This window comes from Gordionus sp. m RMFG-2023, chromosome 1, assembly GCF_954871325.1.
Source record: "Gordionus sp. m RMFG-2023 chromosome 1, tfGorSpeb1-WG-v2, whole genome shotgun sequence".
NCBI classification, from domain to species: Eukaryota; Metazoa; Nematomorpha; class Gordioida; order Chordodea; family Parachordodidae; genus Gordionus; species Gordionus sp. m RMFG-2023.
In genome coordinates this window covers 19,842,269-19,854,950 of record NC_088775.1, presented here as the reverse complement: position 1 = coordinate 19,854,950, position 12,682 = coordinate 19,842,269, and the positions used below count along the sequence as shown (strand labels likewise).

The 12,682-nt window shown below is 25.6% G+C and overlaps 2 protein-coding genes across 4 annotated transcripts in view; one reads left to right on the top strand and one right to left on the bottom strand.

Moving 5' to 3' along the window:
• The window catches only part of LOC135922529 (developmentally-regulated GTP-binding protein 2-like), a 48,404-nt gene extending 47,987 nt beyond the window's left edge, over positions 1 to 417 (top strand). Inside the window, exons 12-13 of one of the 2 annotated variants that reach the window (XM_065456900.1) lie at positions 75 to 128; positions 173 to 417. In XM_065456900.1, coding sequence (XP_065312972.1) covers positions 75 to 128; positions 173 to 259 — 141 coding nt within the window. In that variant the 3' untranslated portion in view covers positions 260 to 417. The remainder of the gene's footprint in view (positions 1 to 74; positions 129 to 172) is intronic. The other variant, XM_065456901.1, reaches the window with a different exon arrangement.
• Positions 418 to 638: 221 nt separating this feature from the next.
• LOC135922530 (ras-related protein Rab-35-like) lies at positions 639 to 11,116 on the bottom strand. Of its 2 annotated transcripts, XM_065456902.1 has the most exons (6): positions 10,982 to 11,116; positions 10,886 to 10,936; positions 10,719 to 10,842; positions 10,538 to 10,662; positions 10,369 to 10,493; positions 639 to 914 (listed from the first exon to the last, which is right to left on the bottom strand). In XM_065456902.1, exons 1-6 carry the CDS (start codon positions 11,031 to 11,033, stop codon positions 714 to 716), a joined length of 678 nt encoding a protein of 225 aa, XP_065312974.1. In that variant the 5' UTR covers positions 11,034 to 11,116; the 3' UTR covers positions 639 to 713. The 2 variants fall into 2 exon arrangements, with proteins under 2 accessions (XP_065312974.1, XP_065312975.1); XM_065456903.1 differs by lacking the exon at positions 10,886 to 10,936 and having other exon boundaries at positions 10,982 to 11,090.
• Between the last annotated feature and the right edge of the window lie 1,566 nt (positions 11,117 to 12,682).

Sequence of the window (12,682 nt, the reverse complement as noted above, 5' to 3'; positions counted from 1 at the left end):
ATGGAAAAATGTTAAATGATTATTTTTTTTATAAATTAATTAATAAATATATTTATAATCTTTTAAAATTTAAGTGTCACAGTATTCATCGAACATTAGCGTCCAACTATAAATATGGCATAGTTTGGGTAAATATTATTTATTCAATCCTGTAATTTTATTTGATAATTAGGGTAAAAGTGTGAAATTCAGTCCTCAAAGAGTAGGGCTACAACATACTCTAGCTGATGAAGATGTCGTCCAAATAATAAAAAAATGAGTTAAAAAAAATATTTGCATATAATATTTACTATAATTGAAATACATTTTATTAAATAAAATGGCGTAAATTATCATGATATTATTCACTGATATAAATATAATGCTGCAAAAATAATTTAAAAGTTAAATAACTTTATTATAATGAGCAATATTTTATTTATATATATAATAAAAAGCAGCTCTTAAGTTTAAAATAAAATAGGATACCTAAATAAATTAATCATTTATAAATAAAAAAATTTTTACAAAATAATTTAAATAAAAGAAATTATGTAAATTAATTTATCTGATTAGACACATCATTAGACTTATCTAAAAAGTGAAAGCAAAAAATTATTTTTTTAAATTATATATTTATTTTTTACAAAAAAATACAAAGTTAATGATTATTATTTTTTCATTGCTCTATATATTATTAAGGTTTATTCTATTTTTATTATTAGTTCATTCCTTTAACAACATTTACTATTTTTGTTTCTATTAATGTTATTGATAAGCGAGGAAGCACCAATTTTAATCTTATTGTTGGCAGCATTTGAGTCGTGGCGGGAAGATGAAGATTGTTTATTTTTATTATTTGATTGGTTTTGTTGATTTCGGGCTATTTGTTCTTTTTTGGTTTTTAATGCCATATGAGTTATCGCGTCGAACATCTTTTTGTTATACAAAAAAAGTGATGGCTATTAAAATTTTTTAAATAACTCCTTATTGTAAAAACGTTTAAAAAAAATCAAGAACTGGAATGAATAAAAATTTTTGAGCAAGTTATTCAACAATTCATTTTTTAAAAAGCGTACATTGAAGTCCGCCGGTATTTAAAGAAAGTGACTGATTTATATATATGTACACTTTTAATAAATAACTCGTCAATTTAGGTTAATATTAATGTCATTGATTAGCCAATACCACCGATATCAAAAGTATATAAATATTTAATGGAGAGCAAAGATATAATTCATCAATATTGCCATTTTTTTTTTATCATTTATAAATTATTTTAGGAAATTCATAAAATTAAATTATTTTTTAAATTTATGAAGGTTAATTATTAGTATTAACCAATACTGACAGATAATTGGTGCATCTATGGAAAAATATAATATATCAGAGGTCCATGCCATACCTTTTTTATTATCAGTTTCTGTTAAATTGAACTGATTTAAGAATAGGTATTTGAACTCTTTCAAATCTATGGTTGTTACAATTTTTGCTTTCGGGGTATTAATTGCAAAAGTAAAATTAAATTATTTTTTAAATTTATGAAGGTTAATTATTAGTATTAACCAATACTGACAGATAATTGGTGCATCTATGGAAAAATATAATATATCAGAGGTCCATGCCATACCTTTTTTATTATCAGTTTCTGTTAAATTGAACTGATTTAAGAATAGGTATTTGAACTCTTTCAAATCTATGGTTGTTACAATTTTTGCTTTCGGGGTATTAATTGCAAAAGGTGGATACGGGCCTAATTTTTTATTCACTACCAGGCTTACTCATGTTTGTACTAAAAAATATCACCAATAATATTCTTTTTTTTGCCCGACTTCCCCATTCAAGAAAAACAAAATTTTGATCGTGCTCGTCACTCCTAAAAAATCATGAACTATTTTAAAATTCGATTCTGTTGCATGTGCGCTTTTGTACGCTATTATTTTATTACTTATATTTAAAATGTCAGTTACACTTAATAATATATTATTGTATTTTTATATACGAAGCCTTTAGTCACAATTTATTTTACCATAAATTATATATTACGATATATATATATTGAGATTTGGTTAAAACACACAAATAAAATAATCACTTTCTTTTCTTATATTTTAATACAATCACTCAATTCGATTATAATAAATTATTCTGGATTAATACTTTATAATAAAGTTATTCTAAATTGAACACTACCATATTTGTTCAATATGGTGGAGGATAGTAATAATAACATAAAAGTCTTACTCAAAACCCTTGACCTAAAATTTATTGCCGAAAACATAACTGATGAACCTACTAACAAATTTAAACTGTTCGAGACAATTATTAAAGATTTGGCGGTGAGTATAATGGATTCGATTGATAATTTATCTTATAAACAAATGAAGGATTTAATTCAAAAAAGGTTAAAAAGAACAAAATTACACGTATAATGGAAGTTTTTAGTACTAAACCAGATAGATTAGAGTCATCCAGAGAATATCTGGATAGGCTGAAGGTGTGCGGATCTGGCCTTAATTCAGAATTGATTGCAGTTCAATTCATTATTAATTGTCACAATGAGAGATTAAAAACAAGATTGGTAGAAGAGAACACGACAGACTTGATTATAATTGAGGAGATTGTTGTCAAATGTCAATCATTGGAGTTTAATAATAAAAAGTCCTTCATTGAAAAAGATACATGGAGAAAAGATGACAGATATGGTGCACAATTCTATACGTCATGGAATGAAAACAAGCATAATGGTAGGACCTACAACAACAACAAAAACAACAACTACAACGATAACAACAACAATTTAAAAAAACAAGAAATTATACAAACGCCATATAATTTGAGGCCAAGGAAAAAGATAAATTTTATTAATGATTTTATGATTAATATGCAACTTAATAATCTTAATTTTTCTTTTTTTGATAGATACGGGTTCTCCAGTAACATCATTGCCCATTAAAGATTTTGAAAAATTGGAGAATTTTGAAGAAATTGAGTTGGAAAATTGTTCTATAAAATTATTCTCTTATGAGGGTTCTCCTATCACAGTCGTTGGTCAGGTCTCGAATATTAAGGTTAAATATTTAAATACAATTAAATATTTAAATTTTTATGTATTGGATGGGGAGGGACCACCTCTATGTGGTCAAGACTGGATTAAAGAATTTGACATAATCAAATTCAACGTTGATGTAAACACTATTATAAATAATGAGATAGGAGATAGAGTGAATTTTTTAACTTTTAATAATCCGTTATCGCTTCGATTAGGAATCGGTTGATATAAAAAAAAATAATAAATAATAAAACATTTTTTTTTAATGACAATGACTTTGATTTACGACCTTAATTTTAAAAGAATAAAATTTTGAGAATTAACTTTACACAACTCCGTTTTTGTTAAAGTGAGCTTCAATCAATTATGACGTGGGGTATTGTCACTGAGAGGATCAGTAATGTCATTGGAAATTCAGATTTTCTAAGATCAAAATTGTTAATTTAGATCATAATGTTTCTTTAATTAGAATTGTTTTCTATGATAATACGCTTTTCTTATATTTTTTTTTATCACCATCCCCAAATTTTATCATATATTTTCATGATTGTTTTTTTTCTTCATTATATTAATTTTATTCCAAATATTTTTATTGTTTATTGGCCACCTATAGTGTGAATTGTACCTATCGATAGTGTAATTTATACCTTTTGTAAGGGTAATTACATAAAAAACTATCATGTACAACTATGGTGCCAATTTTAAATAATTTTCTTCATTATATCAATTTTTTTTCCAAATATATTTATTGTTTATTGGCCACCTATAGTGTGAATTGTACCTATCGATAGTGTAATTTATACATTTTGTAAGGGTAATTACATAAAAACCTATCATGTACAACTATGGTGCCAATTCCCCTTTATACAAATATTTTCATTCTTAAAAATAAATTACCTCTCGCATGCTAAACGAGTTCTTTCCTGCCCCATTTTTTCGTACCATGTTGTGTTTTCAAGACTTTAATTTTTTTTTTGGAGGGAGTGCATGTTGCATGTGCGCTTTTGTACGCTATTATTTTATTACTTATATTTAAAATGTCAGTTACACTTAATAATATATTATTGTATTTTTATATACGAAGCCTTTAGCCACAATTTATTTTACCAAAAATTATATATTACGATATATATATATATTGAGATTTGGTTAAAACACACAAATAAAATAATCACTTTCTTTTCTTATATTTTAATACAATCACTCAATTCGATTATAATAAATTATTCTGGATTAATACTTTCTAATAAATTTATTCTAAATTGAACACTACCATATTTGTTCAATAGATTCTATTATCTAACAAACGAAATAATAAAAGCTTCTTGTAAATCTTTGTTATAATTAAAAATTCACTACTCCATCTCATTTATATATAAATAAATAAAAATGAAGAATGCCAATATTTTTTCATTTTGGTTGGGTTTGTCTTCTTCTAATAAACAATTATTGGCTATGAAAATAATCATTCGCTATAAACATAAATTTATGGGCTGTAAAAATTTTGTTAGAATTGACAAAATTCGCAAACTTTAATGAAAATAAATAAGCTTTTTCTAAAAACAAAATATATTCAAGTCCATTTTTGAAAAATTTAGTTATCCAAATTTTTTGAATTTTGTATAAAATGACATTATCTTTTAAATAAGTTTATTGAGGGAAAAAATGTTGTTTTTAATAAAATGTGTAAAGAAAACGATTTAAAATTGAATTTTCCGAGATTAAATTTTAGTTGGTAAGATTCTTTTTAACGAACCCATTTTGGGTTATTTGATAGAATTGTACCTTATTACTCTAAACTAAGATAAAATACAATAGCCAGTGTGTTGCCCTGTAGGATTCCCGTATTTACAAGAAAAGGACTAAATAAGATTCGAATTGTAGAAACATTGTATTGCTTAATATAATATCTGAAAAAATTCCGATTATTTTGTATATCATATTTTCTCTGTTTATTAAATCAAATATTTGCTGAAATCAATAAAAACCATGTAGTGGGATTTTTTTTAACTGTCGGTTCTTTATTGCGTTAATCTATTTAACTCCAGCGTTCCCCTGTAATTTGTTAGCAAGAATAGATTTTCTTTTTTATGAATTATAATGGTAATATAGATTTGGAATTTCAGATAAAATTTGATCAAAAAACTTGTTTAAGTAACTGGATTGAGAACTCCATCGCTTAACTTTATTTAGATATTCTATAATTGCTCACCACTGCTACAGATCATTCCATCACACGGAGCAATCTTTTCACTGAAGGTTTCATAAGATCCCCTAGGACTTATTTTCAGTAATTTTTGATCCAATGGACATTTTTCGGTTTGATTTATGAGGATTGTTCCTGTAAAACGTAAATATTTTTCTATTAGTATTCTGTTTATATTTGTGGAAGTAAAATAATTATCAAAGAATAGTAATTGTTCTTGAACATTTGAAATAACAGCGGTCAATTTTGTCATCACTCTTTCACCAAAAGGACTAGTTCATTGTTATCCTTCCCATTATAAATATCAAATGCAATTGGATATACACAAGATGAAGATAAACCCCAAATATTTACTGCCTTCCTAGATATAGTTTGGTTTCCATAATAGGAGATCATTTGTTCATCCAAACTTAAGTTTTCTTTGAATATCCCAAATTCTTATAGATTTCGACCAATAATATTATTATTCGATATCGAAATTGTTGGCCAGATGTAAATATCGTTTGATATCTTGAAAACGATTTTTAGACATTTTTTTGGAGATAAAATATGAACTTGCATCTTCATCTTGAGACCAATATGAATTTTCTTGGGGAAGAATATGATATCCATTATATAGAATAATACCTATAAATCCAAAACATGTCAAAGAAATGATATAATTTTTGATTAGCATATAATTTCATTTGATTCATTATAAGTGTATATATGTCTTCATCAAAAAACATAGGAAATAATTCTGGGAAGGGGGGGAAGGGAGATTTACTTTTATGTCAGGGAAAAAATTTTCTAACTGAATTGGTTCTTTTGAAATCATATTGTAAAGCTTTTAACTATTTTTCCCATTTTATATTGGAAATTTTTATTCTCTTAGATGGTTGTATATTGTTTATAATATTCTGACTACTCAACTTCTCTAGCAACATCCTCTAATTGTTCTGACGATATATCTTGATCGTTACCTTCTTCATCTGTGACATTTCCTATATTATCTGGTGGTAAGACGTAATTTAATTTTCATCATCATCCGAATTCTCTAATAATGACATGAGTCTAAAGCTGTTTTTAAATTAGTGTAATTCAAGCTGGCAATAAAAAATCGAAAATATTACAAATTAAAAATTGTTGGGAAAAGAATACCTTTGAGGCTAACATTTTAATGAATTATAGTTAAGAATATGAGTGACTAAAATATATATTTTTTTTAAGTTTTTTATGCTCGAAAAAAAATTAAGATATCTTAAATTTTGAATATAAATTTTACAAAATAAGTTCAAAACATTTTTGCTTGTATTTTTAAAAAGAGAAAAATATGGCGAAACAGGCCACACCCTTTTTTAATTTATAAATTATAAAACAAAAGAATTATTATGCCAAAGTTGATGTTCCAAAAACCAAACATTTGTGATTAATGGGTTAAAGGAATATTAAAATTGTATTAGTATTTTAAACCTTCAGAAATGTAAATGATTTTAAAATATAATACTTAATGGCTTGAAGCCTATTTGTAAAAACGGTGTACTCAATATTTGATCCAGAAAAATATTACGCAAGTCTAAAGATTTTGCTCATAGATAACACAAAGGTTTGGATATCTATTATCTAGAGATTTAGGCAATATTTTTCTTGCGAAAATATTGAGTTAGCAGTTTTTGGAAGTACATTTGCTTAATTCTGTAGCTTAGACATTATTTTTAGCTAACAACATCTTGCTCAGTTTGTTAGCACAATTTTTATTCTTGACCTTTTAAATATATTCCAATATAAATAAATCTTTGACATTTAACCCTTCAGTACAAAGGTGGGGTAAATATTACCCCGTGGCTTTTATAATCTTGGTAAAAAAAAACTTGAAGATATTTTAACGTGGTTTTTATAGTAGTTTAATATGTTTTATAAAGAATACATTACCAAATTTCAAGATAATTGATTTGATATTTTTTAAAATATCAATTTGTTGAGCTTGGGGTAGTATAGGCCCCACCTTTGTACTTGCGAAATTTTTTATTATTAATTAATATTATTTTATATTACAAACTAATGTATAAAATTGGAAAAAGAATATTTATTTTTATAAATTTTCATTGTTATATTGTGAGCCAAAATTTTAATTTTATATTATTGCATATGGAAAATTTAATATCATTAAGTTCTGGGAGTATTTTCTATTTTATATTTATAACATTCTATATAGGTAAAGTAGATGTGAGTCAAGTAATGATTATTTATATGACAGCAATCACAATTCGAAACAGAGGGGGAAAATAAAGATAGTGATGAATGTGAAGATAACTATAAATATTGTTGCACTAGCCTTTAATAAGTTATATAAAAATATTAAGGTAAAGATGACAAAACCAAAGTTAAATCACATGCAAAAAAAAGCATAGTCACCATTAACTATAAATATTGTTACAGTAAATTATACTAGCCTTTAATAAGTTATAAAAAAATATTAAGGTAAAGATGGCAAAACCAAAGTTAAATCACATGCAAAAAAAACAAAATCTCCACTTGAAAACTTTAAATTATTATCTCACCTTCTATTACAGATTTAATTTTAAAATAGACAAATTAAAAGATAGAGGCCCTTCAAAAAGATGATTATTTATCATATTAAAATGAATGAATGTGAAGTTAATGCCCTGGTTAGTTTGCTAATGATAGCTGGTGTTTATAAATCCAATCATCAAAATATAAGAGATTTATGGAATAAGGATGGATTTGGTGTAAATATATTTAGATATCCATGAATATAAATAGATTCCAATTGATTCGATGATATGAATACAAGGAATACGAGGAAAGCAAATGATAAAGTCACCCATATTAGAGGACTTTTAATGATAACTGTTGGACAACATGTTACTATTGATGAAATGCTTCCTAAATTTAGAGTCAAATGTCGATTCAGGCAATATATGCCAAATAAACCATCAAAATATGGTCCTAAAATCTATGCTCTAGTGGATGCTAGGACTTTTTACACATTAAAAACGGAATTATATACTGCCAATCAGCCAGAAGGACCTTACATTGTCAAAGCCATTTGATGTAGTTGAAGGACTTATTTTACCAATTTTAGATACTAATAGAAATATTACAACTGACAATTGGTTACAAGGTATGAATTAGTCAATCATGTTAAATTCACATTCCTTAACCATAGTGGGAACTATAAAAAATAAATAAAAAGCAGGTACCTGCTTTCTTTTTAGGTAAAAAAAGAGATATAAACAAGTTTATTTGCATATAGAGAAAATACAACTGTAGTTTTATACATACCAAAAAAGTATAAGAATTTAGTGTTGCTTTCTATGCTATATTATTTAACAAAAGTGATGCATCAACTAGTGAGTTGAAAAAATCAGAAATTAAAACGTTTTATAATTTAACAATAACTGGAGTTGATGTAGTTGATCAAATTTGCTCCATATACCAAAAAATCGAATAGATGGCCATTAAACATTTTTTATACTATGTTAAATATATCAATAATAAATGCACTGATAGTTTATAAAGCCAATAATTTATTGAATATAAAAAGATCTTATAAAATTATTAGCAATGGAACTCATAACTCCATATATGATCAGCAGATATAAGAACCCTCGTATATGTAGATTATTACGTAACATGGGGATGTTCTCAATATAATTGATGAAAAACATATTCCATCAAATAAAAAGGGATGTTATGATTGTCCAAGGGTGAAGGAAAAAAAACAACATTTATTTGTAAAGATCATATGAATTAGAAATCTACAAAAGTAAGCCCAGCCTGTAGGGGCTTCAGGTTGGGCCTATTTTTTTTAAAAAAAAATCAGGTTCAGGCTGGGTCGGGCCTAATTTTTTTTAAAAAATTCAGGTTCAGGCTGGGTTGGGCCTAATATTTTTTACAAAAATTTAAGTTCTGGCCTTGGAATTTTTTTTAAAATATATCTAAATTTATCAATTATATGTTGAATTTTTTATGTAAAATAAAAGCATTTGATTTTATGTATAGAAACTAGACGCCATATAACATATAACTTTTATTTAGAGTAATTATATTAATTTTTTTTTAAAATAATCAGGCTGTTATATTTATTTTACAAAAAAATTTGAATTTGGGTTCAGCCAGCATAACATTTTTATTTGGGCTGGGCAGGCTTGAAAAATTAAGCCCAATGCAGATCACTAATATGCATACATTTTGTCATGAATATTATTACAAAAATTTACATGATATTTGGTGATTAATATTTTTTTTGATATCTGATATTTTTTTACAAAATTTATGTAATTATCATTATTCAACATTGATTTAATAAAATATAAATAAAATTTACATTTTTTAAATTTTTTTGGTGATAATACTAGAATAAAGGAAGGTCTCAAAAATTATTTCAGCAACTTTAGGAAAATTTGCATAACTTTTTTTGAGTAAATATTAATCTAGATTATGAATTTATTATCTCCAATATTTTTTAAATATATATTCAAAATTTTAGATCTCAATTTTAATTTGGTCTAAGATATAGCTAATCAAAATTTGGGGTAAAATAGATCCCACCTTTGTAGTTATGTGAGTTTTTCCCACCTTTGTAGTAAAGGGTTAACAAAACTAAATACGTTTTTATTTGCTTCTGGCACCTACATATATTAAGATTTATTAGCAACTGACTTATGAGGTAGATCTAGATCTAAAAAATTAGTTGTCATTATCACAGGTTTTTGTAAATATAGGGATTACTATGTTACCATTTTGTAAATAAAAAATACATTTTTTAACTCATCTTATAAAGCTAAATACGATTCTATATTAATATAATTTAAAATTAAGCTTCTTTAATAGGTGGTGCATATTTTAGTCATGCCCATTTTTATTGAATTAGGATTATAAAATATATATTATATCAAATAAATTAATGTAATAATAAAAATATGTAAGCAAAAATTAAGTGTTGGCAAACCAAAAGTCCCCTAAAGAGAAATCATACTTTAGAATTATTTGAAAGAAATACTCATAAAATTGATTATTTTTTAGAGGAAAGGAACAGAAAAATTTTATTTATAAATTTATCAAAATTGAAATTCAATTTAAGATTCCATGCTCTACAAAATATTTCAATGATTGATATCAATAATACCTCTTCAACGTTTGTATTTGATTTTGCACTTGTTTCAAAAAGCCTAATCTTCATTTGATCTGCAAATATTTTAGCTTCTTTATAAGATACTACCCTTTTATTAGGATCATCAATTTTATTACCAACTAAATGATATAATTTTTAACAAATATTTAAATTAATATAAAACCTAATATTCTATTAACATCATCACAGTTTTGGTCTATTTCATGCAACCAGCGCTTAACATTGATAAATGAATCCATATTTGTTACATCATATACAATGATAACTCCATGTGTACCTCTATAATAACTATTAATACAAGTTGTAAATATTTTATAGTTTGCAAGAAATATATAAATTATTACGTTGAGGTAATTGTTCTAAAGCGTTCTTGACCAGCAGTATCCCATATTTGAAGCTTAATTCTTTCTCCGTCTATATTTACAGTTCGAATTTTAAAATCGACTCCTATAGTTGTGATATAACTCCCTAGTATGTTATTATGTTATTATATTTATTATATAAATATTACCAGAAAAGGTATTATCAGCAAACCTTAAAAGTAGGCTACTTTTTCCAACCCCTAAACCTCTATTATATTTTGATTTCTAACCATAAAAATTTATACCGCTATCCCCGATGATAAGAAGTTTGAATAAATGATCATAATCCCGTGACATTTGAATTGTTTGTTATAAGATGTTTTTAAACATTTTCAATAAGCATTGTAAATATAACCCAACCTCAAGAGTACGTTAATCTTTTCGGCTTGTGCTAAACCATGATCGATCAAAAATTTTATTAGATTAATTATAATAATAATTAGATATAATTCAAAAAGTGTGTTGTGGAAGGGGGGGGGGTGTTTAAATTTTAAAAAACTGGATATATTAATTAATAAAATAAAATAAAATGTATCAAACAAATTTATAAATATCATTATTTATTTTTTCAATATTCATTTCCTCAGGACTATCTTCCAGATGCAACTATATAATAAAAATTTTTATCATCGTCTCTCTTTATATTTGCAGAAATATTGGAATTTTGTTTGGTTGATTACGTCGAATTTCTATTAAATCTACACTAGAAGAATTAACTAATTTAATTTTAACTTTGACAGTGGTTATGTATGAATTGAGGCTATATCCAGTGAAAATCTCGGTCTTCATCTATCTTCTGAATATTTTAGATATCAATTGGTTTTTTTACTAGTTGCAATATGGTCTCTCCTTTCACATGTTCTCTGCAACTTACTTCAGAGTTGAAGAAAATAGACACCACCTATTAAACTGTCGATTCTCTAAAGGCGTTCATCCTAGATTTAGCGCTGTCAACAATATAATATTTAAATTAATAAGAGACAACAGTCTATGCAACATCGAATTCTTAGATCTAAATACTTCAGATAGATAAAGACCACTTGCTTTAACCTTAATTCCATGGGAAATGGCATCACTCTAACTTGGGATTACATTTTTGTATGTATTCACTAATTTATCAATCATGAAATCACTTTTCGATGGCCAAATAAAAAAAAAACAAATATTCAGATTAATTAATATTAAATTTATACCTGTTGCCACATCAACCCTTATAAATTCCGGCCACGAGGCACTTTCCTTCCTGAAAAAGATAGGAAGAAAAATTACCCATCTCATTGTTAAATTTGTTATCAATTCATGGCTCCATGTTGACCATAAACATTGATTATAATAGCATTTTTATTTAAGTCTTTTTAAAAATATGTGTATATATATATACGATTTGGACAAAAGCTCATCGTATTAAGAAATATTGAACACTTTTTTGGTTAGTTTATTATTTCATATGTATATTTCATATACTTTATTTCCACGTGATTCAATTTTAACAAAGACAATTAATAGTAATATAATGTCTTCTCGAAAATATATTGAAAAACGTCCATATCTGTTCATTGCTATCTTGTATCTTTTTTAAAATTTTGGAAAGTATCTTGTATCCAGTATCTAAGATACATATTATTTAAAAGTATTTGTATCTTAACCAACTTTGTATTCAAAAAGATACAGATACTTTAAAAAAAATTTATATTAGTTAATTTAAATAGTATTAAAATTTTAAATGATATTGTTTTAAGATTTAAATAAAAAATTTAATCAAAATTTAGATATTTTAAGATAATTTTTAATATATGACGTTGGTCGTCATATAGCAATTTGCTAATAATTAGAACTACCATATTTGAATCATTTTATATCTGTCTATTTTAAAATTATGGAAGAAGAATATAGAATAATATGTTTATCTTCGTCTTCAGATGATTCTTCAACCGAAAATTATAACA

Excerpts from the sequence above, each read along its gene's own strand:
- LOC135922530 (XM_065456902.1), bottom strand. The coding sequence starts at position 11,033 with ATGTCACGGGATTATGATCATTTATTCAAACTTCTTATCATCGGGGAT. Across the intron at positions 10,937-10,981 it reads TCTTATCATCGGGGATAGCG|GGGTTGGAAAAAGTAGCCTA; the intron begins GTATAAATTTTT and ends ATAGAGGTTTAG. Across the intron at positions 915-10,368 it reads CAAATACAAACGTTGAAGAG|ATGTTCGACGCGATAACTCA; the intron begins GTATTATTGATA and ends TATAACAAAAAG.